The sequence below is a fragment of the Xiphophorus couchianus genome, chromosome 16 (genome assembly GCF_001444195.1).
Source record: "Xiphophorus couchianus chromosome 16, X_couchianus-1.0, whole genome shotgun sequence".
NCBI classification, from domain to species: Eukaryota; Metazoa; Chordata; class Actinopteri; order Cyprinodontiformes; family Poeciliidae; genus Xiphophorus; species Xiphophorus couchianus.
In genome coordinates this window covers 17,441,144-17,468,451 of record NC_040243.1, presented here as the reverse complement: position 1 = coordinate 17,468,451, position 27,308 = coordinate 17,441,144, and the positions used below count along the sequence as shown (strand labels likewise).

General features: G+C 39.6%; 1 protein-coding gene across 1 annotated transcript; it reads right to left on the bottom strand.

The window, feature by feature from the left end:
* Nucleotides 1-2,358: 2,358 nt before the first annotated feature.
* On the bottom strand, nt 2,359-25,866 carry cacng3b (calcium channel, voltage-dependent, gamma subunit 3b). Its single transcript, XM_028042578.1, has 4 exons — nt 24,876-25,866; nt 8,970-9,053; nt 6,299-6,439; nt 2,359-5,375 (listed from the first exon to the last, which is right to left on the bottom strand). Exons 1-4 carry the CDS (start codon nt 25,090-25,092, stop codon nt 4,864-4,866), a joined length of 954 nt encoding a protein of 317 aa, XP_027898379.1. The 5' UTR covers nt 25,093-25,866; the 3' UTR covers nt 2,359-4,863.
* Nucleotides 25,867-27,308: the final 1,442 nt, after the last annotated feature.

The following is a 27,308-nucleotide window of genomic DNA, read 5'->3' as shown; positions in this document are numbered from 1 at the left end:
GGTATTGTCTTCTTTAGGGGGTGTCCCATTGGTTAGCGGGATATTTTCACTTTTAAACCATATTACGCCTTTCCAAGCACATTGCTGTGTTCTGTCAGTTGTCAGATGAGGATACTAGCCGAGGTTAAAAAAGGATTGCTGGGCGCCGTTTCGTAGATTGTTGGCGTTTCCCCTTATACAGGACTCTGGTAGTTTAAGCCAGACCTCAGGTGAAGGGAAGTTGTTTGTAGGATCTTGCTTTTCTACCATCAAAATAAAGTGATGGGCATGCCTCAACTCATCATGTTTTAGCTTGATTCTGGAAACACAAATGAATTAAGCCAGCTTTCCTGCAAAATCGAATCTACGTTTGCCACAGTGTCAAATAAAGCACTAAGAAGAGACTCAAATGTAAATGCTAAACATTTTCAATATGTTTACTTATCATCATATAGCTTGACAGGCTTAGTATCCTGTTTCACTTCCTTCTGCTTTAAACATCTTGCTTTAGAATGGATATATTGTCCTCAGAAGTACAGGAACTTGTAGGCGCAGGAAGGTAAAGTTTGCGTGTTAGTGTCTGTGTGTACTGCAGTGCTGCAAGTCTTGCTGGGTAACGTAGTCTCTGGCACCAGTGAGGTGAGGTCAATGTCCACAAGCAGTCCGTCGGCTCCTCGCTCGTCTCTCCCGTCGGAGGTGTCCGATGTGATTGAAACAACAAAACCTCACAATCACGACAAAGTAGAAAAGGAAACTATAGAATAATATAATAGAAAGACTACGACTCCTGCTTCCCAACTCTGCACCGCATAATCAACCCCGCTCCCCTCAAACGAATATATTCATTATAAGTATATAGTGTGACAGAGTTGGTTCTCCTCTGCACAGTGGCACCTTTAGAATAATTCTTTACTAATAATACAATTACTTGTTGATATCAGAGTATCAAAGCTGAATGGTGGCAGGAAGAGAGTCTCAAAGAGCCCCCTGCGCTCCGTCGGGGTAAACATCTGCAGAGATTAGGCCTTGGGCGAAGCGTCCTTAATGTACCAACCGAGCGTCCCGATCGGGTGCAGAGGTCAGGGTGCTGTTTGAGGCCCGATTTAAGATACAGCAACTATAAGCACTGGAAGCGAATGGATATGGGCATGCATGGGTTTGAATGGTCGATGCTGACATGGCTCATGGATGGCAGTACTAAACATGGCGCCTAGCAGACCCTAAGGATCTAAGGGGCCCCTCGTTATGCTGAGCTACATAGCTACGACTGCTGAGTCTGTAAATCCTACACAGAAAACGGTTATATACAGCAGTGACTCTATGACCTAAAGCTAACCCGGACGCCATGACACACGGGAGACATTTTGACTAATATTTGGCACTGTTTCTGAGCAGTTAGCTAGTACGCTGAATCTTAACTCCAATAACTTAGAATTATTCTATATTTCTTTAAGGCAGTATTTATCTTCTCTAGCTACTGAAAAAAAAGAAGAAAAGCTGGGTGGAAGAGCAACGTCTTCTACCTCTCTTTTGCTCAAAGCATGTTATATTACCACTAAGCTATTCAGCTGGTTTTAAAAGTTGTTTCTGTGCAAATGTCGTTTTGCTTTTTCCACTTCTCCCTCCAAGATTACACCCCTAAAAGCGACATTGCTGCAGTGCTGAGCATAAAAAGCCCTTGTGTGCTCCTGTTCTTTAAAAATTAAAAGCCCTTGCTTAGAGAGAAGTGTTTTTTCCCTCCTTCCTCCTCCTCATCTCGCAGCCCACAACAGCGGCTGATTTTGCGGTTAGCTTGCAAAATTAATATTCACAGGTGGAGGGGCAGCATGCGCAGGTGCCTGTCTGTCCCTGTGTGCTCCCTTTATGGCGTGAAAGATGGGAGACAAAACAGCAGCTTTGTGAGTTAAAGAGTTTGACTGCGGTTAGAAGATCTTTAGTCGTTTGTGACTGTCAGAGCAGGGTGCGGAGGTGTCGGGTCAGCGTCGACTCATCTTTAGTTTGTACAAAAAGAGTGCAATGATGGCTTTGGGAGGCAAGAAACACGTTTAGAAATATTTTTATCCTCACTCTTAAGTCCTATAAACAAAATGGAAAAAAACATCTTACAATGTTATGAAAAAAGATTTTACCTCCTGACAGATTTCTTCTGCTTTTCCTTTTTAATCACACTTTGATGTTCCCAATCACTCAACGAGTTTTATTTCTAAACAAAGATAGCCTGCGTAAATACAAAAAGAGATTTTCCAACATATTCTTTCATTCGTGACTATGATTTATTAAGTTACAACAGCTGCCATCAGGGCCTCAGAAGAGACGCAAATCAGTCGCACTGCAGGGTTTTTAGAAATGAACGGCCTGCCTAAGCATCTCAGCAGGATGTAAATCTGAACTTTGACGAGGACAGTGGAAGCCCTCTCTTTTTATTGAGTGATTTATAAGTGGATATGTTTCAGGTCGGTTCAGATTAAGCAACAGGTAAAGCAATCCCAGACCATCACACTACCACCGGAGGGGGTCATCTGAAAACTGCATTATGTATTTACTCAAGTTAATTTGTCAGACATAAAATAATAATAATAATAACAAAAAACAAAAAAATATCAGAAATCTGTGAGTGGGATACTATTTTAGCACAGCGCTGTATGATCTGTCTAAACAACTCTTTTTCTCTTCCCACTTTTTTTATGGCTTCTTTTTCTTTTCACACCTGCTATCAGCAATAACGGTACAGACAAATTAGTAAATGCTAGAAGACTTAGAGGCAATATAAATCTTCTTGTTCTTTTCAAGGACTTGATAAAGTCTCACTGGCACAGACACCTTTTTTTTTTTATCAGTTAGTTGGCATTATTAAACATTTTATTAACACAATCCTCACACAGCTGCTGATAACTGAGCACTCTGACCTATCTAGATGAAATCAGGCAGCAGTCTTTGTATTTTCTATAGCTAAATTGTCAAATTTGCCTTTAAATGCTATTTATAGATTCTCTCAGAGGTCTTCGGGAATGATTTAAAACATGTTTCCCAAAATGCTGGGATGTAGAATAACTTCAGTCCTTTGCAAACATTATTACTAAAACAGCATGTTTACACAGGAGGCATTGGGGCAACATGTTTAAATGAAAGCAGCGCGTTTTTGGATGTTGTGATGGATTACATCTGTTCAGATCTGGCCTTACCGATGGGCATCCCCGGCAAAAGTATTTTAAAAAAAAAAAAACCTTAAAATAAAGTTCATCTCTAACCGCAGTAGCATAATCTAGTAAATTTTTTTTAGAAAGTCAAATTTTCGGCAGCTTTTTCTGTTCATGATGCAATGCACTCTTATGAGATGCCCAGGTCGTTTGGAAGAAAAACAGACCCACATCATCACAGATACTGTGGAGAGCAATTAACAATTTTATAAAAACAATAATAACACAATTTTTCCCCAACTGAATAAATATATGAGAATTGAAGGTTGGGTTTTCCGAAATTTTGCAGCGTGAGATTATGCTGCTGCAATTACAGATGGATACATTTTAAGTCCTATTATACAAAACACTCCATTGGATTCAATGAAAGGAGCATTTCTGTCTCTTTTCACTTATGCAGCTGAAGCTTTTACAGTTGCTCTAGCAGAAACAACGTCATGTTGAATTAAAGATATTGGCAGGAGAGGTAGCGGGCAGACACAAAAGGTCCTTTTCTAGTTCGGTATGTGCAAATTTTTTTGTTTGTTTTTGTTTTGGCACTGCCTTAATGTATACTTCACAGCTCAGCGGTCTCCCTTACACTGACTCCATCCCTCATGTTACCCTGAAATAATAACATCCAGAAAACCTAACTACTCTACAAGGAAGACAAAAGCTAAATCTACTGTTGCCTTAAGTACAGGGAAGATAGGGTGAGAGGAGGGTGTCAGCGAGGTGAAGTATGGGGCCACACGGAAAAACATGGAAGGCGAAAGGTGATTTGTGAAGGCAGACAGACAGATATCTGGTCGTGTGGATTTTTTTTTTTTTTTTTAGGTACAAAAGAAAGTAACTCAAGAAGTGGCAGAAAAAACACAGCTGAGAGGAAGCACCAACGGATCGAACGTTAAGATTTGTTGAGTCACCTTTTCTGCTCACTCTCCAGCAGCTGATCTGCAGTCAGCCTCGGGCAAATCTAGGAATCACGGAATCAGCTCAATTCAGTTTCAGCTCAGTTTGAAGTCAGTTCATATGAAACAAGTAAACAAATGTAGAAATAATCACTTCAACAAATGTCAATGGCACAGATTTTCTTTTCTCTTCTGAACTCAGCCGATCCAAAACTGAATTAAGCCTTGTGATAAGTTTAACTTTCTCACTATTTAATATCACATTTAGAAAGTTCACTGTTCCCCTCCAGCTCTACTGCTACCCAAAATGACAGGAGAGAGGTGTGAAGATCATAGATCACACGTTTTCTCTTCTCTTCTGTCTTTTTATCAATTTCACATTAGTTGTGATTTGTCAGGAGAAGTTGTTCCAAGCAACAACTCTGCATGTCTTCTTCTCTTCCCCTTAAAAATGTCAGAAAGTCAGTTTATGAACAGGAAAATTATGAACCTAAATTGCTACAGCTGTCATTTGTAAGCGGCTACAGATGTAATTTTAAGGTGTATCAGGCGTACATGAATGTTGGGAAGAACTTCTCCATCAAAACCCACCCTGCTACACACTAAGATACTCTCAGAGCGCAAAGGATTCACAGTTCAAAGGCTAAAAATTTCACAGTTCACAGTCAGGGTTAATCACACCCCTTCCCAATCCCACAACCCTTCATATTCCTGTTTGTTTGCTTGGAATTCCACTGGATTTCTCCTCCTCTTCCTCTTTGACACTCTGATTGGGTGATATCTGCAGCCAGATTCCCTCAGACTGGTGTGGTCCTGCGGTTGGGGTCCTTGTTGTAGTCTTTAGTGAGCGTGCTGCTCTGGAGGAAATCCCTCTCCGAGTTGAGCAGCCCACCCATGCCGCTACCCGCTTTGCCGCCCGCATTGCCCGCTTCTCTCGGGTTCAGCGTGTACATGGGCATCTCGGAGGCGGCCGGCCCCGTGTAGCCGCCCTTCCCCAGCGGCGACGCGTCACGGCTTGGGGCCTCGGAGGAGCGCATGCTAGAGCGGCGGCGGAATCGGTAGCGGTAGGAAGGGATGCGGCTGAAGGCGGACTTCTTTATGAGCTCGGTGCGGGACTTGGCGCGCAGCTTGCGGTGCTTCTCGATGAACATGTGCACCGCCAGCACGCCCACCATTTCTGCCATTATGAAGGAGAGGGCACCAAAGTAGAAGGACCAGCCGTACGAATAGGACTTCTTGCTGTCACTCTGACCTGGATCTCCAGAATTGGCTGAGATGTAGACAATAATTCCAATAATGTTGCTGAGACCTGGAAGAAACACATGGAGAAAAAAAACACGCTTACAGGACAGACTTTATTTCACAATAATAAACAGAACTTTGAACTTTATGACGTCAACATGAGTCAAAATAACATGCATTCGAGGTGTCCGCTCTTTATTAACCATGAGTGTTTAACAGAACCCAAATGCAGGCATGTAGAAGGTGGAAGCAGGTTCCGTCACAGTTGTATGGCGCACATTTGACCAAAATAAGTCCCTCATTTCAGTTCTATGGTGGAGCTGAAGGCTGGTGGAAGAATTGATTTTACCCATTTCTCCTCTCAGAGTAAAGTAGGCATTAGATCTCAGAATTAGACAATAAAACCTTCCAAAGGCCTTTCAGAGACAGATACAGTGCTAATAAATGTTAGATATTCGTCATAAAACTTACATTTACCCTTTAGCAGTAGAATAAAATTACTAGTTATTTGTAAACTGGAACGAGTTGGATTAATATCTTAGGTCTTGATTCTATTTTTTCTGTGATCTGATCTTGTTAATTGTAAATAATCTCGAGAAATATACAAATCTAAGGTTTTCTAATAACAGAGGTAACTCTCGGTTTGAGAGTGTTGAAGAAGTCATTAATTTGGGTCAGTTATTTCATTCTTAGCGCTGTAGCTAAGACGCTTTTCACAAAAGCAGGATGTAGCATGTACTGACGGGTTCAAGCGTGAAGTGTGAAATTACCTGTCAGAAAGGGCAACATGTCGCATTTACAACCATGGACATCCTGTAACTGTTAAACAGTGGGGCATAGTTGGTGAAATGTGTCCTTTAACAATGCTATCCTGCTTTTATCTCTTTGCATCACGCCACAGATGACAGGTAAACGCCACACTCCTACACTGAAAGAGGAGCGAGGACACTGACTGTAGCAAGCAGAGGTAGACGCACAGTGATGACTAACCTGCAGATACGAAGAAGATTCCTGCGCTGAGGATGACATTGTGTCTGCTCCGGTAAAACTCACTGGCAGCCACACAAAGCCCCCCCAGGAACAACAGACCAACACTCATGATGGGGAAGATACTGGAGGCGCGAACGGCACCTGCATGCACAGAGGAAACAGGAGGAAGGATTGTCTCATACACACACACACACAAGAAAATATTTGACTTGAAATAATGTTTATTTTGACCTGATTTGAACAAATTGCAGATGGCTTGTAACGTGTTGGTGCGACTGTCACATCAGAAATAATGCTAAGATGTTGGGAGTTTATATTTAAAACATACATCAACATATTCAAGCTGCACAATTATTTTTAGTAAACTCTTATTTTAATAATTGATTATTCTATTTATTATTCTGACAATCGATTAAAGAGTTCGAGTTCTGAGTAAGACATATTTACAGACAAAGAAGCTTCTTTTTTTTAATCTTAAATGTAAAATGTACGTATGTTTTGTTCGGTTGTGGCTCTGAATATGTTGTTCTTTCATCAAATCACTTTTTTTGAGTCTGTGTACTCTAATTAGTGATTATTTACCAAATTAATGAACAATTACTTCAATAATAAATCGATTGTGATTAATCTGATTAATTGTTGCAGGCCTAGTTTGATGATACATGACATGGTCTCTCTTCACTGCCACGTGTTTCCGTTTTATCCTTCTTTTGCACAACTGTAAAGAAAAACTTGGAGGAAATTTCAATATACTGTATATACCCTTAAAGAGTTGAACTTCCCTCTCAGAACAATACCACTCAAGTCTGCATTCGAACATGACGGTCATAGACTCAGTTTAAATTCACTGTGCTTGGAAACTGCACCACTTAGAGCATGTACTCAAGACACACATTTTGCAGTATGTCGACACACGCTCGACTGCGCCTGAATTCAGAACATGTTGATGCATTCGGAGGCCTCGCAACCAGAGAGGAGGCGAGAGAGAGAGAGAGATATGGATTGATGGGGAGGGAAAAGATGGCCAAAAACTCAGACAGATGGAGAGTCACACTGACATATGCACACTGAAATAATGAACAACAGAGAAGATGAATATGAAAGTGAGGCTGCAGCAGGGGTGAAAATTTAGAGCCCCCATATGTGAGCTCGACGTGATCACAGTGAAGGACGGCTGCAGACAATTTGTTATTTGGGAATCGTTCAGATGTGCATGTGTATCTCCTGCATACTTGTATTGGAGTCGTTGAGTTTCAAAGAACATTTAGATTTTTAAAAATTCATTTAAAGCATTTTATAATTATTTTCAGCATTATTGACCTCTGGAATAACAGCAAAACAAGCCCCGCCTACGTGGCCCACAACCCTGGGCTGTATGTAATGCTGGTCACTAGGTCCCAGCTTCTTATTGGCTAATCCACTCTGAGTCCTGTGGGCTAATTGGCTGCCTCGGGGGGATGTTGCTCTTTGCTTAGTGGAGCATTGAAAACAAGACTCAGGCTGAATCCCTTTTTTTCTTTTCTTTTGTTTGTGCTTTCTGCTATTTCATGATAGCTGTGAAACACATTACATGCTTACACATTACTACATAGATCCTGGTACTCCAATATAAAGACTGAGGCTCTATTTTAGTAAAGGTTGCACATCTCATTTGGTGTTTTAAAAATGGACATGGAGAATCTCTAGCAGATATTTAGGGGTTGAGTCTGGGGGAATGTTTGACTATTTCTTCTGTTAAATACCCAGAATTGTATAAATGTAAAGGTAAATGACTTGGCAAAGCATTTTATTTTACCTCAAAAAGCCTCATACCTGTCATATTCTACTCTACAGGCATGAAAGAGTCGAGAAGCAGGAGACAGATAAACTTTTACACCCGGTATAGACAAGATTCAAATCGTTTAGTCCCTTTTCGTTCACTGTTCTCTTTTGCTCATCTCACTGGTTTAGTAGGAATTAGTGTGTGAAAAAAAACACACAAAAGAAGGTTGAATTTGTGTTATAACTTCAAAATTATCACTCTGCTGACTGGTCCAAGGGTCTGTTTACTTTGAGAGTTGAAACGATTTTAATTTAAAATGTGCTAAAGAGTTAATGGTGGCATATACTGTAGTTTGTCAAGGTTCTCAAGGCCTTTGGAAGACAAACAGGCTCACAGATCATGAGGTGCTTTTCAACATAATAATCCATAAAAACCCAGGAATAAATAAAATAAATGACATGATTGCATTATTTTTCCAGTTTTTGTTGGGGATTCATATGTTAACATTAATTATTTCTGATCTAGGAATTCTCCTCTAAAAATGCATATTCTAATCAAACGTTGCTCGTTTCTAGAATTGTCAGCGTAAAATCTCACTACTTAAAACGTGTCTGCATCTCGTCTGCATGTCTTGAGTAGATGCGTGTTTTATTTTATGTCAAAAGGCAAACACTTGCACACAGTGGTCACCGGTGATCGGTGTCTTACTGATACACATACAGAATTCAGAGATAAATCCTTTTAGTAAGGCATGATATGAAAAACTGGTGCAAAATGGGTTATGTGGATTTCCTGTATCGTCATGGTTTGATCTAAATCCTTCTCAGCTTTTGTTTCACATCTGATAAAACAAGTACAAGAAAGTAATTGAGTTGCATTATTACGGTGAAGTCAGGAGTGGTTACTCACGTAGGAGGTATTCAGCAGCATCCGCCTCGTAGTCTGCATCCTCTGGAAAGTGATCAATCTTCTTACATACGCCTCTGAATGTTCCTGCAGAAAACAACACGAGTCAGTTCGGATCGACGTTTCTTCATAAAACAGCGACGGCTTCCTTGATTGCAAGCACAAGTACGAGATCAGCTTTGGCAAGTGTGTGATGTGGCATTTTTATTTATTTATTATTATTTTAGCTAATTGTGAAAGTAAATTGTTGATGAATCCTTTGTCAAATAAATGACATAAATAAAAATGAGCTAAATGCAGTCTGAGTGTGATTCCTCACCATCAGGTATCTACACATAAAAAACACATCTACTGGCTTTGTAGCAGCAACGCAAGAGTCTCAGTCTGTACTTACAATTTACTATGAGGTTCACTTTGCGTTACTGTGCATGGTCACATAGTTATGTCAGACAAAACTGGTCAGACTATGAAATGAAGCAAACAACCTCTCACTTTATCCAGGCCAAGTTTCAAGCAGAAAAGGATACTCATTAATCTTTAAGCCCAAAAATAAAGTGTCCCTATTGGGATGCACAACATATCATAAATTTATCGCTTTTGTGATATTGCTTTATGCAATTTGCATATCCCAAATAACTGTTTGGACTACAAGTGCCATCAATTTGGGCTCTCTATGCCTGTAATATTTGGTGCAACATAAAAATTTTAGAGAGTAAAGAGGAAGCAAAGTCATGAAGGGCTGGGTTATAAAAACTATTCTAAGCTTTGGTAATGTCCAAGAGCTCTGTTCATTTTCAAGAAATGGTCATCCACCTAAGCTGCCAGGTTGCAAAAGGGGAGGATTAATCAGAAAAACCAACAAACGTATTTTGATCAGATGAGATCAAAATAAAACCTACATACACAGCACCCTGAGCACAGCCCTATGATGAAACATGGTGGTGGCCGGATCATGTTTTTCTCGAGTTATTAGAGGAGTGCAGGTAAAAGTAAATGGGAAGATGGATGGAGCTAAATACAGGACAATACTGGAAGACAATTGAGAATCTTTGGGAAGACTTGAAAACTGGAAACACGTCACTTTCACTCTGACAGTTTTATCTTTCAGCAAATAAGAATAGGAAAAATAATGAAAGTCTTTCAGCTGTAATTGTAACAAAAAGTAGTTCTACTCTCTAAAGTATTAACTAAGCAGAGCTGAATAAAAATACATGCTACACTTTTCAGATTTTTAATGTAAGAAATGTTGAAAGCATGTCGCCTTCTTCTTCTTCTGGGTTGCCACTCAATCAAACAAAATTCCGATCAAATACATTGACGTGTATAGCACCTTTTACACTAGTTTAGTCAATTGTCACATATATGTTGGTGTTGGCATCACTTAAGAATTAGTTTAAATTTGGGCTTCAACCTTACAAAACACATTCTGCTAGAGAGGAGCAGCTCATATATTTATGTGGTCTTATTTTATGGTTTGGTGAGGGTACAGCGTGCGTTGAGATGGAACTAAAAATGATTAAAAACATGACCTGAAAGTCATCATCAGAAGAAAATTGTGAGGTCAGACAGAATTGTCATCTCTAATAAAAACTAGAGGAGGAAAAAAAAAAACACACAACAGGGGACAATCGAGGTAGAGAAACTGCAGATGACAGAAGACAAAGCTGGAGCAATCAGGCTGTTTACAGGAAACACTAATGAAAAGCCTAATGAGACCAAGAACACTGGCACACGCACACTCACGCCCCCTCACACACAAACACAAAGTTACCACATTAAGGACAAAAACATACAGTCACTTAACAGACGTCAGGAATGGAAAACCAAGCTCGTTAACATGATGCATGACCATCATCAATTACGCGTGTAAGTTAAAGTCTTCTGCGGCTACATTTCTCTATCTCTGTGTGTGTGTGTGTGTGTGTGTTTGTTTGTGTCGTATTAAATCGGATGCAGTCTCCTGCGAGCACGCCATGTGTCGCGCGGAGTGACTCATCCTCATCCCCAACCCTTTGCACGCATCCACCAGTGTTCCTGGTGTGTGTGTGTGTGTGTGTGCCTCTGGAAGTGTGTTTGTATGTGCCATGCAGATGTGTAACTACCTCTGGCGTGCATCCTCCCACCCATCATTCAGCCCCATTCACACATGGTCAACACCACAGGGGCAATGAAAGAGAGTGGGATGGAGGAAGGATGAAGCTGACAGAGAGATGAAGAGAGAGAGAGAGAGAAAAGAAGAGAGAGATAGAAAGAGGAAGGGCTGGCTGAAAGAGGTTTGATGGTAAAATGGCACAGGGGAATCAGAGAGAAAAGAGGGAATAGAGGCTGGCGATGAACAAATGAATGACTAAACCTAATGGCTTTTTTGCACTTGAAGAGGACTGAGTACCCACACTCAGAAAAAATATTCACAAATTGATTCATCCCAGCTCTCGCACTTAAGGATTAGAAAGTAACCTCCGACTCTTTTCAAAACTCGATTTGAAGAGAAATAACTTTTTTTTTTTTTTACAGGAATCAAGGTCTGTTTAGGTAGACATTAATGGATGCGCCATTCACTCCAGCATCTGAATACAAGCGTATACGTAGTACCGCTCCTAATTCACAGCTCTTTCATCTTTTCATTAGCGTTTTTTTCCCTTCTCTTCTGTTTAAAGTGCAGCGACCCATGATCTCAGAGGAACGTTTAAAACGATATTCACATCTAGAGACTAAAGGTCTTGCTGTATACTCACGCTCCAAATGAAGTGGTTGCCATGGCTACATATACTTAAAGCTGATTTCCAGTCCCTCCTTCCCTCTTCTTTGCTCTCTGTTCTGTATGATGGTGATGTGGTACGAGGAGAAGGAGATTTTCAGTTTCCAAAGTATACTAAAAAAAAAACACCCCCACTGTTTTAGGGCAGACAGTGAGAGTGGTGATTTAGTCAAAACAGCAGAAAATAATTAGACTGATAAAGAATTATCTATTTTAAAAAATGGAAATTGGTTTTAATAGAGAGTAAGTTCTTCACTCGAGAGTCAGCTAACTTTAACATAACTTCAGAGGGTTAATGATGAAAAAAATAAGGAAAGATTTGACCAGAAAAAAAAAAAGATTTGTGTGCAAAAATTGGCTTATTGAGAAATCCGGTAATTTGTAGACATTCTTACACTTATAGACTGAGGTCAGGTCACAGCAGTTGAAGGTCACGGAGGAAAACCCTGGAAAATCCAACTCCAAAAATTATTAGTATTGGTGTGCTGCTTGGCATTTTAACCAGATTGAGTTTTGAATTACAGAACATTCAGTCAGGGATTCAAAAACCAACAAATATGTAAATAAAATATGAAATTCAAGACGTGATGCAGTAAATCAAAGACTGATTAAAAGTTCCTGGACACTGAAAGTACAAACTATAACGTGGCTCCACTTATTTTATAATAACTGTTATGAGCTCCTTCTGGTAGCTAATAGTGTATATAATTTTTTTCCAAGGGGAGATTTTGCTAGTGCAAAAAAGATCAATTTATTTTAAGTAGTTTTTCACATTGTCAGCAATGTATGTGGAGGCTGAGAAAATCATAAAACTGTGGTGCATAGCAATACTGCAGACCATGCAACCACTAAAAAGGTGTGTGAATTTAAACTGACCTAAGAAGCACTTTTATCCTTCAGAATAAAGGTCTGCTCCTTTACCAGCAACTTTATCTATCCATCCATCCATCAACACCGTTGTCCCTAGTGGGGTCAGGAAGGCTGCTGGTGCCTATCTCCAGCTAATGTTCCGGGCGAGAGGCGGGGTCACCCTGGACAGGTCGCCAGTCTGTGGCAAACTTTATTTTACAAAATAAGAAATATGTTATTTTTAAAGAATAATGTCAAGCATTTTCACAATAAAAACACTGGACTTCTGCTCAGCTGAAAGAGTTAAGTGTATCAATGGTCCTCAAAGTTTGGATATTTTAATTCTGAATAGCTGGAGCTATTTGTCTAGCAGATGATTGCAAACTTTTTTCTTTGGTGGTGGTTGCAAGTTTACATTTAAACAATAATAAATTAAATGGGACTGGGGAGGAAATAATGATTCAATAGTGTCCCTCTGTTTGCTTGTATATGAAGCCCATTTAAAGTTAACACCAACACTTTCATTTACAACCAGAACAACTTTAACTTCAACTTACCATAAAAAATGTCTTTATACATGTTTTAAAAAAAATGATAGAAATTTATATTGTATTGTGAGGTAAGTGCAAAACAAAGATAATCTAACACAGAAAAATAATAATAATAATAATAAAAAAAACCCGGTTCTCTGTCTTTTTAACCTGCAGTTAGCATCCTCCACAACCAATTGATTTTCAATTCATTGAAAGTTTATAAGTTTATCCAGCTCTGGCTTGGTGAAAGGTTGATTTGTTTTGTACTAGGTATGTTACGCCACAATGTTACCCTACAAAAACAGAATGTTAAAGACAGAAAAAGAAAGATAAAAACACCCAGCATTGCTGTCTGTCAAATCCCTTCCTCTCTTGTTGAGAAAGCGAGATCTGCATTGGTACATATGAGTAACGTATTTGTCGGCTCCCTAATATGTTTTTGTTGAGCAATCTCCGAATGCTTTATCAGCAAGTGAGTCAACTGTTGTCACATAGATTTACGTCAAGTGTCATAACCTGTCAAATTCCTTTTGACCACTAAACAGTTCTGCATGCACACACAGATAGCAGGAGTGCCTAAAACCAGCAGATGAAACCGGATGAAATGTGTTGGGAAAGATTCAAGCGTTTTAACGTCTCTCATCTAATTTGTCCTACTTTTCTAAGACATTTATCAAGATCAAATCAGTTATTTGGAAGTCTGAAAAAACTGTGAGGCACTAAAATTGGCTTGTGAAAGTAAAACCTCTCAGTTCGGTCTCACTTAGTATGTGAGGTTAAGATATTAAAATCAGCATTCAACTTTTCTCTGAAGGGCAATCTCCATTTTACTTTCAATAGATGAATAAAATCATTAAAACTGATGCACAAATTTGCCCTTTTCAGGACAGATGAGGGGACTACTTTATATTTTTTGTCTTCCACATGTCATTACTTGCTCTGACTTTGCATTTTCTCCTCTTCAGGCTCATTTCCTGTGCTTTCTGCAGCCATTTGCTACATGCACACGTACCAGTTTGTGAACTCACACTCAAAGCTCTTAGGTCTCTCAAGTTGTCAAACCCAGTTGGCTAAGATTCCCTTCCTCGCTCTTCAAGAAGTTGTGCTAGACTATTTAAAACCAAATCCAAAAACCATTAAGGCTCTTCAAAGTTTTCTGGCTTTTCCTACACAAGTGACCCAGTTCTTTCTATTTCCATAGCCGTACGTTCTGGCTCTCCCACTGATAGACTAACTCTTTCTTCAGAGATCAGCTGGCTGGTATTGTGAAGCACTCATAAAGTCATCCTCAGTTTGTTTTTAATTTGTCAATAAATTAAGCTAATGATAATAGGGCTTCTGTTTGCAAGGATACTGAGATCAAAAGTAATCTGTAAAGTTAAACTGTCTCCCTGAACAGCAGTCCTCCACAATAATTCACACAAAAACAGCCAGAGGGCCTAATGTTTGCTGGATGAGATGTTTACACTGACTAAATGTTTACTTAGGTTGTGGAAAAGTGAACTGGTTCTATGATAGATATTTCTGCTGAGACTGACATAACTTTAGTCTCAGCCACATACATCCAGACGTGCTCACATCCATACACTGATATGCAGGTGGGTAAGCAACTTGAATTGTTTGGGAAATCGACATGTAACATGTAGAATCTAACCAATAGCTTCCTGTCGCACATCAGGAAAGGGGCTACATAAAGTAAGCAAAACATGCAAAGGCAATTTCCCACATTAGTTGAGATAAATTCACATTTTCCTCACTCCTCACTTGTTCATGTGTACTTTCATCTCTCTCTGCAACCTTTGGCATCTCTGATATCCAAAGTAATCTCCAAAAAATTATCTTATTGTACACAATTACATACCAAGATCACAATAACTTGATATGTTTTCTTAATTGACCACAGGTAGCAGTGGAAAAAAACTACAAAGACCTCGAGCTGGGACTGTTGTCTACAATTGAGCTAGATAACATTACTCCTCAGAGTAGCAGACCGATGTTATCCAGTGACAGTCTTCATGTTTTATATGTTCTCTGAGTTCAACCTACGTCGATCAAGAACACTTGTTACTAGAAAAATCTCTGCAGAATGTCATAACTAAGAAGGTAATTCAGAAATTTCAGTTACATCTAAAACATACAAGACACCAGGACCTGATGACCGGATTTGGACACCATTGTTGTCGACAATACAGGGTGGGCAATAGGTTGCCATACATAGAAAAAAATTTACATTTTATATTGGACAACGGTTTTTATTTTTGTGGGACTCTGTGTAATCGCTGCACGACTTGGACCACTTCGTGGCTGATCTGCAACATTTCCAGTTTTCTGAAACTTGCAAATACGTTTTACCACAGTGTCACTTGTGATGCTAGTTCCATGTTTTCTGTTAAAGTTTTGTGCAGCTATGTGACAGCTTCCCAATCCAGTCATCACTATAATTTCAATTCTTTGCTCTTTTGTCAAATGCATCTTCTTGGGAATCTGAAATACAAAAGAAATATACATTTTACGTTCTCCTATGTATGGAAACTTATGGCCCACCCTGTGTATAAAGGATAAAGTCCACTCATCAAAATGATAGTAGTCTCCAAACAGCACTATAAAGTTTCCACTTTACAAAAACCAATAAATTTTCACCAAAGTATATCTGTCAGATGTGTCACAAACTTAAATTCAAGCATACTCAGGAGCAGGCATAAAAAGGCAGATTTGTTTAGTCTCTAACGTTCATTAACTGTATTTAGTAATTAATAATAATAGTTGTCTGCGACAGACTGGCGACCTGTCCAGGGTGAACCCTGCCTCTCGTCCGATACGTTAGCTGGAGATAGACACCAGCACCCCCTCCCGGCCCCACTAAGGACAAGGGTGTTAGAAAATGGATGGATGGACGGATAGATGGATAATAGTTATTTTTAGTCATTTATTAGTGTTTACTAATAAATAGTAATAGTGTTTACTAATAAATAGGCCAGATTTTTATAGTGCAGAACATTAAAGTTGCGCCTAAAGACCTTCTTTTAATATGTTGCTGTAAATATGTTGCTCAAGAATGTTGCAGTAATGTTCTTAAAATGTCCATTTAACAAACATAAACAAGGACGCAGCTGTTGACATAAAATACAAACAAATTCATTTTATTTTAAACTTTAAGAACTTTTATATATATTTTTTGTAGAGGCTAAGCATTTTTTAAATTTATTTTACCAGCTATGACTCTAAGTCTTTTTGTGATGTAACAAACACCCGAAATAACTCATAAAATAGTGCCTTGAAACAAGGTTAAAAAGGAGACAAACAAAAACAGCACTGTTAGCCAAGATACCCCCATGACCAACTAGCCAAGAGGTGCCAGATGTTTGTCCTTGATCTATCTCGCTCTCACAAACAAGCAGCGTGTGTGCAGAATAGTCAAACTGTTGGGATGGCCACTGACTAAAACGCCACAAGTCACCATTTGAGTTGCCTTACAGGGCAGTGTAAGCTTATCTACAAATCCATACAGCCGTCACTGAAATATCTGAAAATGTTAAAAGGCTGTTCTGGTTTCAGGTTTCTTCAATACATTAAATGGAGAATAAAAGATGGCAAAAAAAAAAAAAAAAATCAATGGAGCAATTGTGCATACAGTCAGATTGTGCTGGTCAGTGAAGTGGTCAGAAATACAATAAGAGCTGGTGCTTTTTTAAACTCATACAGCTGCTTGTTTGAAATCCTTTAAAGGCTTCTGACATCTGATGGGAAACTGTTCAATCCATCACCTGGAAACCCAAAGGCTGGAAAAACTGCAAACCCACAAATACATTTCCATCTGGCCTTCATGCAACAATTTCAAAAATAAAGCTACCGTTTATTGAAAGACATAAAAGGCCCTCCACACTCTGGAACACGGTGGTGGCAGCATCATTCTTTAGGTATGAATGCCACACCCATTTGGATTTTCATTTTTTAACATGTTGAAACCTTTATGCTTTTCACTCCATAGCACAGCTTTTCACTAGTTTCTTTTATGTCTATGACATAAAATTGTAATTAGATGCATTCTGGTTTCCAATAGTTGTGTTGGAAATTGATAAACAGTTCAATGGGTGTAAATGCTTCTGTTTACTCTTGGTTTCTGCAAAGCAAATTCAGATTTAAAAGCCTCAGAATTGACAAATTTATACAACTTCTTATGTGTGTGGAAGTCTGCAACCCTAAACAGAATAAGCTCTTATTGAGAGATCTTCAATATACAAATGGCGATTGCTGGTTTTTTTTTTGTGAAGTGGACAACCTACCCCACTCAGGCTGCCCTCAATCGGTTGACTTGTTTTACAAAAGCTGGAAGCGTGTGGCCACATGCACTCAACATTTAAATGGCTTTACGAGCCAGATAAGAGAAGAGATGAGAAGGGAGTGAGCCAGCGACAGGAAAAGAAAGTCGAAAAGCAGAGCAAATTGGACCGCTTGTTTCCTCAGAGTGCCTCTGACAGCTCAGTCTGGGTGACTGTGCCACTTTCTCTCTGCTCCTCTACCTCTCTCGCTCTCCCTGATTACCTCTTTGCGGGTGAAGGAGGACGGGGGAGCGGGACGGAGGGGGGACTAGTTTCCACGGTGATGCCTGATGAAAGAGAAGAAGGAAGGTTCTGCTCAGCTGCGCACCTCTTCCTTTTCTCTCTCCTTTCCCCTTTTTCATTCTCAAACAGCAGGTCCTCCTTCTCTTCGGCTTCCTCAAAAATCTCTCTCTGTTCGTGTTTCAGTTCTTCTCATTAGCTCTTCTCCTAACATTTAGAAAACATCCTCTCATTCCATTCAAGTCCCCTGCCTCATCTCTTCTGAGTTGCTATCAGATTAATAAATGCTTGTTCCAGTTGTTAAGAAAACTGGAGACCAGCGTACATTACGCTGTTGTACAATGTCACATTTCCAAACGGTGGGAATGAGCCCACATTCTTTAGGGAGTCCAGAGTTGGGAAGCTGTCCGCTATTTCATCCAGCAGCCGGGGGCACTGTCATGAGGCACACTGACTAAAATGCTAATCGAGAATTAGAATGCTATTAAACCAAACCACGGTGCCACAAAGACAAAAAATATCCCGAGGCTGAGTAGATGAAGTCCCTCTGCACTGGTGTATTTTGTTCACCAGTGCTTGACCTTCACTGTGCTGAATGATTAATGTTCATAGTGTAGCACTGAATCATAGTTTTCAGTTAATTCCTTTAAATCATAATTTGCGCTGACATTTTTCAATGTATTTAAAGTTTAAATCAGTATTCAAATACTGACCTGATTATAACATTATTTAATCTCATGCAACATATGCTCTGTCTGCACTGATGAAGATTCACCTCGGCATTGTATGGTGTTGGAAATTAAAACGGCCCTACTCTCTGATCAAATTGGCAATTAATTATATGACCTCTTGAATGCACACACAAATATGAAATTTCTTTGGCAGACACTCAGTTGATTAAAAAAACAAAACAATGCAAAATAATGTATTTCCCAGCTACATTCATGGAAATAGCAGCACGCCCTGAAACTGACACAGTTGACCACTTTGAATTTGACAACTTTGATCCCAGTATGTAAATACTTTTCAATATGGGAGAACATCAGAAGCAACGCAAGTACTTAAAAGACATCACAGATCCTTATATTACAATAAATCTGGATCAATTTCTTGATTTTAAATCCAGATCATATTTTTTTCAGCAACATACAACATTGCAATATTAGAAACTTGACTTGAATTGACCAAAACTATTAAAAAGACAGTGCTAGCATGGTTAGAATTAATATTTTCTTTTAATATAGGCATTTATTTTCAGTCCCTTCTCTTCTTTAGTCCGTTTAGATGTGGTGTTCCCCATAGGTTGCTCGCAAGCCCTCTGTAATTGACTCCACATTCAGTTGAAACAATATATTTTACAAACATTTGCAGTTTTACATTCATTAGGACAATACAATTTTATGTATGTTTATAAGATGATAAAAGAGTAATGCATTTATTTTTACCTTCTTTGTTAAGTATGTTGGTGGCAGCCTGACGAAGCAGTGTTTTTGAGCTGCTGTCTTGAGATGCATCCAATCATTTGCCTCAGATTAAAATGTTGTTAGTTACTCTAACAGAGGCTTACATCTCTCAGGAATCTCAGTGCTTGTTGACACCTGACTTTGAAGGTAGAGGGAAAAAAAATACTCTCTTAGTATTCTGGCAGTTTGCTAGTGCAAATACTTCTTGGTAATATTAACCGACCTAAAACGAGAAGTGTTTGCTCTATTTTATAGTCGGACAATAAGAAAAAAAATGTTCTTTTTTTTCTTTTTACTATAAATGTAAAAATCTAGTTTCAACTATGCATTTATGTTTTCTTTTCCATCTTCCTTTCAGTCATGATCATGAGTCTGGTCACCATTTAAACTTTTTGTTTTTTATTGTTCCTAAAACTACCTGGATTATACTTGTTTCTTCACTTTGACTCTTCAGCTGTTTCCACATCTCCCTCCACCTCCTACCCAGCAAATGATGAATATTCGCCAGACTATCCCTGCAGCACCACATGAAGCTTAAAGAGCTATTATCTATCTCCCACTAAACCATCCTTGCACCTCTTCTATCTTCATGCCAGTGCCCCTTGCTGTCAGGTGACACTGAAACACTCCATTTCTTTAATCGCCTGTTTCTTTATGTTGTTTTTCTTTTCATGGTGATGCCGTTCATTGGATCCGTTTCTGTGCTTTTAGTGCTCTTCTTAATCTCTATCACAAGAAGACGTTAGGTTAGGAACAGTGTGACCCCTGGAGATTTACTAGAAACTGAGGGCATGCAAATCTCATCCATCACTTTTCACCCACTTCCCTTCTCCCCTTCTCCACCCCTTTCTCCCTGCTTCATTCATGAACATTCCAGTTTCTCTTCATTCATGTTTCCCACCCCTCCCAATGATGTCTCCCTTGCCCTCATTTTTTTTCACAACACCTCCGCACACCTGCAGAGACAACCATTTACTGCTGCAAGAGATTTCAAAATGACCACATGCTGTTACCTGGCAAAGTAGCTGCACACATTTACAACCATTAAACACAACAAATCCAGATAAATAATGTCTGCAAGTCTAAGTGATTATCTAAACATACTTGTTATTTGTGGGTATAAAAATACCTCTAACAGCCTTTTTTTTTGGTGTTTTTAAAGAAATACGTCTTTGCAGATTTAGGAAATGCTTATTATATAAAGCTGCTAAGCCAAAAAAAAAAGAAGTTGCCACCTGGCTTTAACTGAGCGAATAGCAAACAGATATGAGGAATAATTGCTGCATATCTAATTATCTGTCAGTTGTAAATAAATTATGTGACCTCAACTGATGCAATGAGTAGCTTCTCATCTCTTAAACCACCAAGTCAAAAGACACATCCATGGTTGTGGAAAAGATGTTAGTCTACTTAAGAAGAGTCAAATCATTGGCACCAGGCAAAGGAAACATCTAAGCAGATTGTCCAACACAATATTAAAAACAGGAAGGAAAGACGGAAACCATCGTCTTCTAAGAAATGCAGGTGAAAATAAATTAGGAATGTTTGGGAGTGAATAGCTGTTCAGCCATAAGAGAACCACAAATCAGGCAGGGAAACCAAAAAAAGCCTAAATTTGCAAAGATTAAACTCTTATTTTTTTCCACTTTGTTTAATTTGTTAATCCTAAAAACAAAAACAAACAAAACAAAACAGAAAACGTAGAAAAGACCCAGTGATGATCCAGTGTCAAATTTCTGGTTAGTGAAAATGTTGTGTTTTTAAGACTTTATATTGCAAATCAAATTCAACATCACAGAACACAATCTTTTAAGATGTAAGGTAAATAGAGTAAAATTTATGTACATTTACTATATATTGAAAAAAAATAGATGTGTGGCCACTATGGGAAAGAAAGCCTACAAATATAACAGGGCATGGTCAATGTTCTGCAGCTAGTTGTGTAAACGTGAGCAAATGTACATCTACATGTCTCTCTGCATTTCTCGCTGGTGCGTCTGTGCATGTGTGTGCATGACATTGTGCTGACATTGAATTAACTTTCCGCACAGCTCTAACTCAGCTATGCTTATATAGTGGCTTGGGGATATCCCAAATTTTCTCAATTTATTCATGCAGATACAAGGATGTACATTTGAATTTATGCATGTGTGTGTATAGGTGTGTGTCAGTGTGAATGTAAATGAGTGTGCTCCTTTAAAGCTCTGTACCTACACCATCTGGCCATATAATAGCCTTCTTTGCCCCCCAGAATGAGGCGGTTATGCTTGGCAGTGACTTTCACGCTGATCCATGCATGCATGCATTAATAAGAATGGGATGGCACTGGAGATGCATGCTAAATATTAAAATATTAAAATCAAACATTTTGCAGAAGAGCAGCAGGACTGAAAAATTTAATCATTTTAGTTGTGAGTCTCAAAAAGTGATAAATTACTGCATCTGTCCTTAAAGGTAGTTTATTAAAGTTCCATTTGTTTGCTCTAAAATGTAAACCAATCACTTCATCTTTTGCTCTTATTTTAATTCAGTTCAGTTTATTTAAATGGCATGCTAAGATCTAAATGTTATTTGGTGTTAATGACATTCTAAAGTTGAACTAAACTAGAGCAGAGCAAATTTAAAAATGAAACTCGTGTCAGATGTGTAAAGTAAAAAAAGGAAAAATTAAAATCCCCATCACCTGAAAGAAAGTCGCGTGTCTCCAAGAAGAACGTAAAAACAAAAATGCAGTCGACATCTACCACTGAATACCACCAATATTGTAACTAAATCAGAAATAAAAATGTGTGTGTCTCTGCTGGTTAAAGACTTATACAATTCCTGGTTTGCACACAACACAGAAGCAAAATACCAAGTAGCTGTGAAGTTAAGGAGATTTCTTTTTCGCAAACTTCTAACATCGCACCCTGTCCACTATTGCTTTTGGTAGGTGGTGCTGTTAATGGAAAAAGTATAATTTAGGCAGTTTGAAAATGCAATACATCAGCATAAAGACAAAAAAGGTTAAAATAAAATAAAAAACAAAACTGCTACACAACCCAGAAATTCTTTTGCACTTTGTTCCTGAGATTTTCTTTTGATTTAAGGTGGTTTTGATCATTATGTCTTTAGGGTTTCTAAAAGTTTTTTGACTCAGAAGGCAAAAGTTTTTTTTATGGACTTTGGATGTCTTTTTACTCTCATGTATTGAAAGAAAAGTGTATCTATCTGTCAGGTCTACTATCCTAGATCAAAGGTATATAAACACCACGGGTTTAAAAATGAGGAAAAAAAGTCAGAGTCAAGAGATGCAACCAACAAGAAAACACCACTTCATTATAAATTAAGCGAAGCAACGATGCAATCAGGATGGCTCTGGGCATCCCCTATAATTTTCTGGGGCCTTTGCTAGGGGACATATATATTCTTTCATACTGCCCCACAATGAGCTGGACAATGTTACTGAAGAGACGTAAGTCAGATTTTCCTTCCTGCACCTGTTAGTCTTTCTACAGCTTCAAGCCATCAACCAGGTTTATCTTATTCTGATTGTATGAGATGTACCAACACAAAACATAGCATAGTTGTGAAGTAAAAGAACAATTACACAAAGCCTTTAAAATACTTTTTCAGATAAAAATGTAAAATGTGTCATCGGCACATTTTGGTCTGGACTGACTTGGCCGATATGCTTAGATTTAAACCAGAACCATTCTGCTAAAGAAAAGTAGAACCCAACATAATACTGCCAACACCATGTTTACATTTTGCAAATAGATCAAAAAACTTTTATTTTGGTCTAATTTCACCAGAGTTACTTTTTCATATGGTTAGATTGTACCCTTCATGTTCTTCTCCAAACCTTTTTACAAATATAACATGACTAATAATTGTCCTATCAACAGAATCTCACAAAAACAAAGACATGTATAGATTTTAGAAAACGGTCATGTCCATCAATTTAACAGAAAAACAGCAGAGCATGTCCACGTTTTGAAACAACTCTCATTTTTGTCTCTATTACAAGATTCAGCTGTCTTTCATTACGAAACAAAAAAATTGCCAGCAAGGTCATTGGCATCAAGCAGCCAGATTTGTCTCAAGTCACTTGTGACATTGTCCGCTGTCCTGAGCAACCACTGAACAGAGAAATTTGAGCTCCGACCCTCTGACAGAAGATTTAAACTGCCAAAGGCAAGAGCTAAGCGGATTAAAAACTCCCTAAAGCTATCATTTAGTTACACAATAAAACTGACTTGTTTTCAAATATAACATTGAAGCTTGATGTACAAAGACAATTTGTGACGTTATTTCAGTTTGTGACGTTACTGTGATTTAGTGTTTTTACTGGTGAGGCTGTGAATGTGAATTTTGTTCATTTCCCTGCTCATAGCTCATTCCAACTGAGCTATGATTCTCTGCAGCTCCTCCAGTTACAACAGGCCTCTTGGCTGCTTCTCTGGTCATCGCTCCCCTGCACAACTATGTCTTAATAGGTTTACAGTCATGTTTCCATTATCAGATGACAAATTCAACAGTGCTATAGGATATTTAAAGGTTGGGAAATTGTTTTATAACCTAATAGTGCTTTACTAGTTTCTCTGGTCTATCTGCTGTTTCTTGATTTTCATAACGTTGTTTGTTCACTGACATTAAAGTAAATTAGCTGTCCTTACCCAGTAACAATTTCATGTTGGAGCATCTAGATAATATCTATTATCTGCTTGATGTACGAGACTACCATGTGCATTTATTTGGAATAAAAGTGAAAGTTTCTTTGTTGTCTAAATCAGGTTTTTAGACTTTTATAAGCCATTTTAGAAGGTATGGATAGTGATATAGTGGCACAAACTGAAATTAAACTCAGGATTTCTGTTCTACAAGCATTCACTGTTCACCTGTTGAGCTACACAAGAGAGTCCAATAGTTTTACTGCCCATCCTGTGGAGCGCCTTTTTAAGCAATTAAAAATGTAACTTTATTCTTAATATGCGTTGGAGACATCCTGTCAGTGCTGTGAGGGTGACATAAAAGGCACAGATCTGTTGTCAATATATGACAGCGAAGTGGTTCTGATTGAAAATCACCATTCAAGCTCTACCGGAGTCTTTCTTTTTTTAAACAAACCTTTGTGATTTTCTTCTTAAGCATAAAATTATGTATAGTTTTCTTTCCACTTGACTAACGGCTTCTTTGGATTAAATAGACAAATAATAAAAATACATTTAAGTATGTGGTCGTAATGAAACAATGGTTCCAGGACATCAACACTTTTAGAAAAACAAAATAAAAGGCAAAGTGTTACAACTTCTGTGTTGGTATGCTGTGTTCAACAGCTGCTTGCTCCATTCACACCAATGTCATTCAGCCAACAATCTGTTAGGAGGGAAAGCTGTCTGACACCTATTTTTAAAAAATAAATAAATAAAAGAAACATGCAAATCCACGTCCCGCTTAGTTATGCTTCTGGCCAATGACACTCCTCTCTCAGTCCTGAGGAATGCCAGCTTCAAATGCCAGGAAGGGATTTCCAAGGTCCTGATAACAGGCTGAGCTCGCGTTCGTGAAGACGAAATAACACCGACTCTCTTCTGGTATCGCAATGTACGGGAAAAGGTGTCTGCTTGCGCGTTAGAGCTGAGAGCTGCACATGAACGCACCAACATACCCATGCACACGCGCACACAGAAAGGGAGAAAGACAGCTTGGACCGCGAGACAGCCAGCCATCCAGTCAGCAGCCAGTCAGTCAGACTGATCACGTACCTTCCAGACAGCAGGTTCGCCAGAGGCCGGAGTGCGTCATCACCTCCTCGTTCTTGCGGCTCGTGTCGTTGTCGCCGCTGCTCTTCACGCGGCAGACCCCGCGCGAGTACAGCCAGTAGTCCGTGCCGACGGCGATGGTCATGAGGCTGAAGGCGGCGAACGCGCCCACCGTCGTCACGAGCATCTGGACGCCGCGGTCACACATCAGCATCTTCATATAGGCGGCTCCTTGGGTGCCTTATTCCGTCTCTCCTCCACTTCTTCTTCTTTTTTTTTTTTTTAAATATAGATTCACCCTTTTATTTTCCTAATTTCGAGACTTGAGTCAAAGAGAGGAGCAGGGACAGGCACTTGAAAACTGAAAAATTATTAAATATTTGGCGAGCATATGGAGGAAAATAGCTTCGGGAAGGTGGGAGGCTGGCTGAAGCGACCACCGGTTGTCCCCAACAGCTCGACACTGCCCACACTCACTCAGAGCGGAGGGTGATGCCACATCCCGCCTTTCCTGGCTCCATACGTCCCAGTTAATATTTTTTAAGCCTTCTTTATTTCTGTCGCTCGTCTTCCCAAATAACTCACCTCTGTAGGTGAAAACGCCTGTTTTCTAAACAGTTTTCGCCCCTATCTCACCTCTGGGTTTCCTCCTTCGACCATGTCGCTTTAAGCAGAACAAAATCCCATTCCTTAGATGAGGACGACCTGTAGGCTATCCATGGTGGGTTTATTGACTCGTCGACAAATTATTTTTCTCCTCGTCCATGTCAAAAGCCGCCACAAGTCGTCCAGACTCGCGTATGCAAAACGTTTAGTGTTAGACACCAAGAAATCATCGACTGTCCAGGATGCAGGCTGCTTAGACGAAAAACGAGTAAAACGCTATTTCAAGTTGGACTGGTCGGTAACAAGCCTGAGCCAGTTGTGCCCGTTGGTACAAATGGAAAAAAGAGAAAAGAAGAAGGAAAAAAAAAAAGATAGCGGTTGCCTCCCCCTTGTCCTCCTCCTCCTCTTTATCCCCATCCTCCTCCTCCTCCTCCTCCTCTCTGTCCAACCAACTCAAACTAAAATTAACCGCGCGTGCCTCAAGCTCCGCCCGCGGCAGCGCTGATCGGCGCGGATTGGGCGCGTGGAAAAGCAGCGCATGCCAGGAGCCAATCGCAAACCTCCGTTCTGCTTTGGGTCCCGCCCACCACCGCAACTCTGGCTGTATAAGAAGCGTGAAGGTCCGCCTGCCACAGAGATCTCAAGAGAAGGGTTAACTGGATTGTAACACAAACATTTTCACAACACAGCCAGAATGGATTACACTCCGTTATATGTGGAGATTCCAAAAGGGTGTAAATTAAATAATTATAAAGATAGTAATTCAAATGTGCCACTAACTAAACTTCAAAATAAATACACCTTCACATACAAATAGAGAAAATTATGTTTTCAGGGCTTGTGTCTCGGCCAGAAGGAATGCGTTTTCTCTGGCTACAGGAACTAATACCGGGGTCTAAGGCAAATTCAGAGTGGTTATGGAGAGGTACTTTTTGTCAGCCTCAAGGAAACTCTGGCAAATCATCTGATGACTCAATAGCAATACCAGGGGACAGCACCCAGGACTGGGGACCTGATCAGGTGGTGGAAAGAGCCCTTTGAGACACTCCTCAATGTGGAGGACGACTCCGGAACGCAGGCAACAAGCAAGTCCATCACTGGGGCAGAGGTTGCTGATGCCTTTAAAACATTGCCCAGCTGAAAATGACAGGAGTAGATGAAACTTTTCCCAAAACTCTGACTGCAGTGGACTTTGATGGGTGGTTATCATTGACATCTCTTCACCATGGCAGGGATCGCTAGTAGTACACTTGTGGCGTGACAGACTTTGGTCCCAATATCAAAGATTGGGGATCAAGGAATGCTTTCCAAATGTTACGCTTTTTAACCATTATGGGAAAATCCACTATAAGGTGTTGAAAGTGAACTCCTAACCTAACATCTAAGATTCAGATGAATAGGCTTTCATCCAGGCCATGCAACAGTGGGCCGGATCTTTACTCTAACAGTTGGTGAGTGCAGCAACCAGAGGTCTGTGTTGTTACATGGGACAATCTGAGAAGCGTTCTAGGTTAGCTTAGGCATGAAACTGACCAAATGTAAATGACTAATTTTACATTTATTGGTTTGATCACTCATTTAATTATTAACACAACTCCACTATTATAAATAGATGCATTAATTTATTCATTATGACAACTATGAAACTAGGTATCGATTATATTTTGGATTTTTTGTCTTTCCTAAAGGGTTCAGGGTGATGTGGATGCCCATGCTACGGATTCAACGCACCTCTGGAGCTGTCCCTGGTGCTGATTTCAAACTGCGCTCGCCACCCTTTCACTTCTCCGTCCTCCTCCTCCTCCTCCTCCTCCTCCTCTCCCCCTCTCT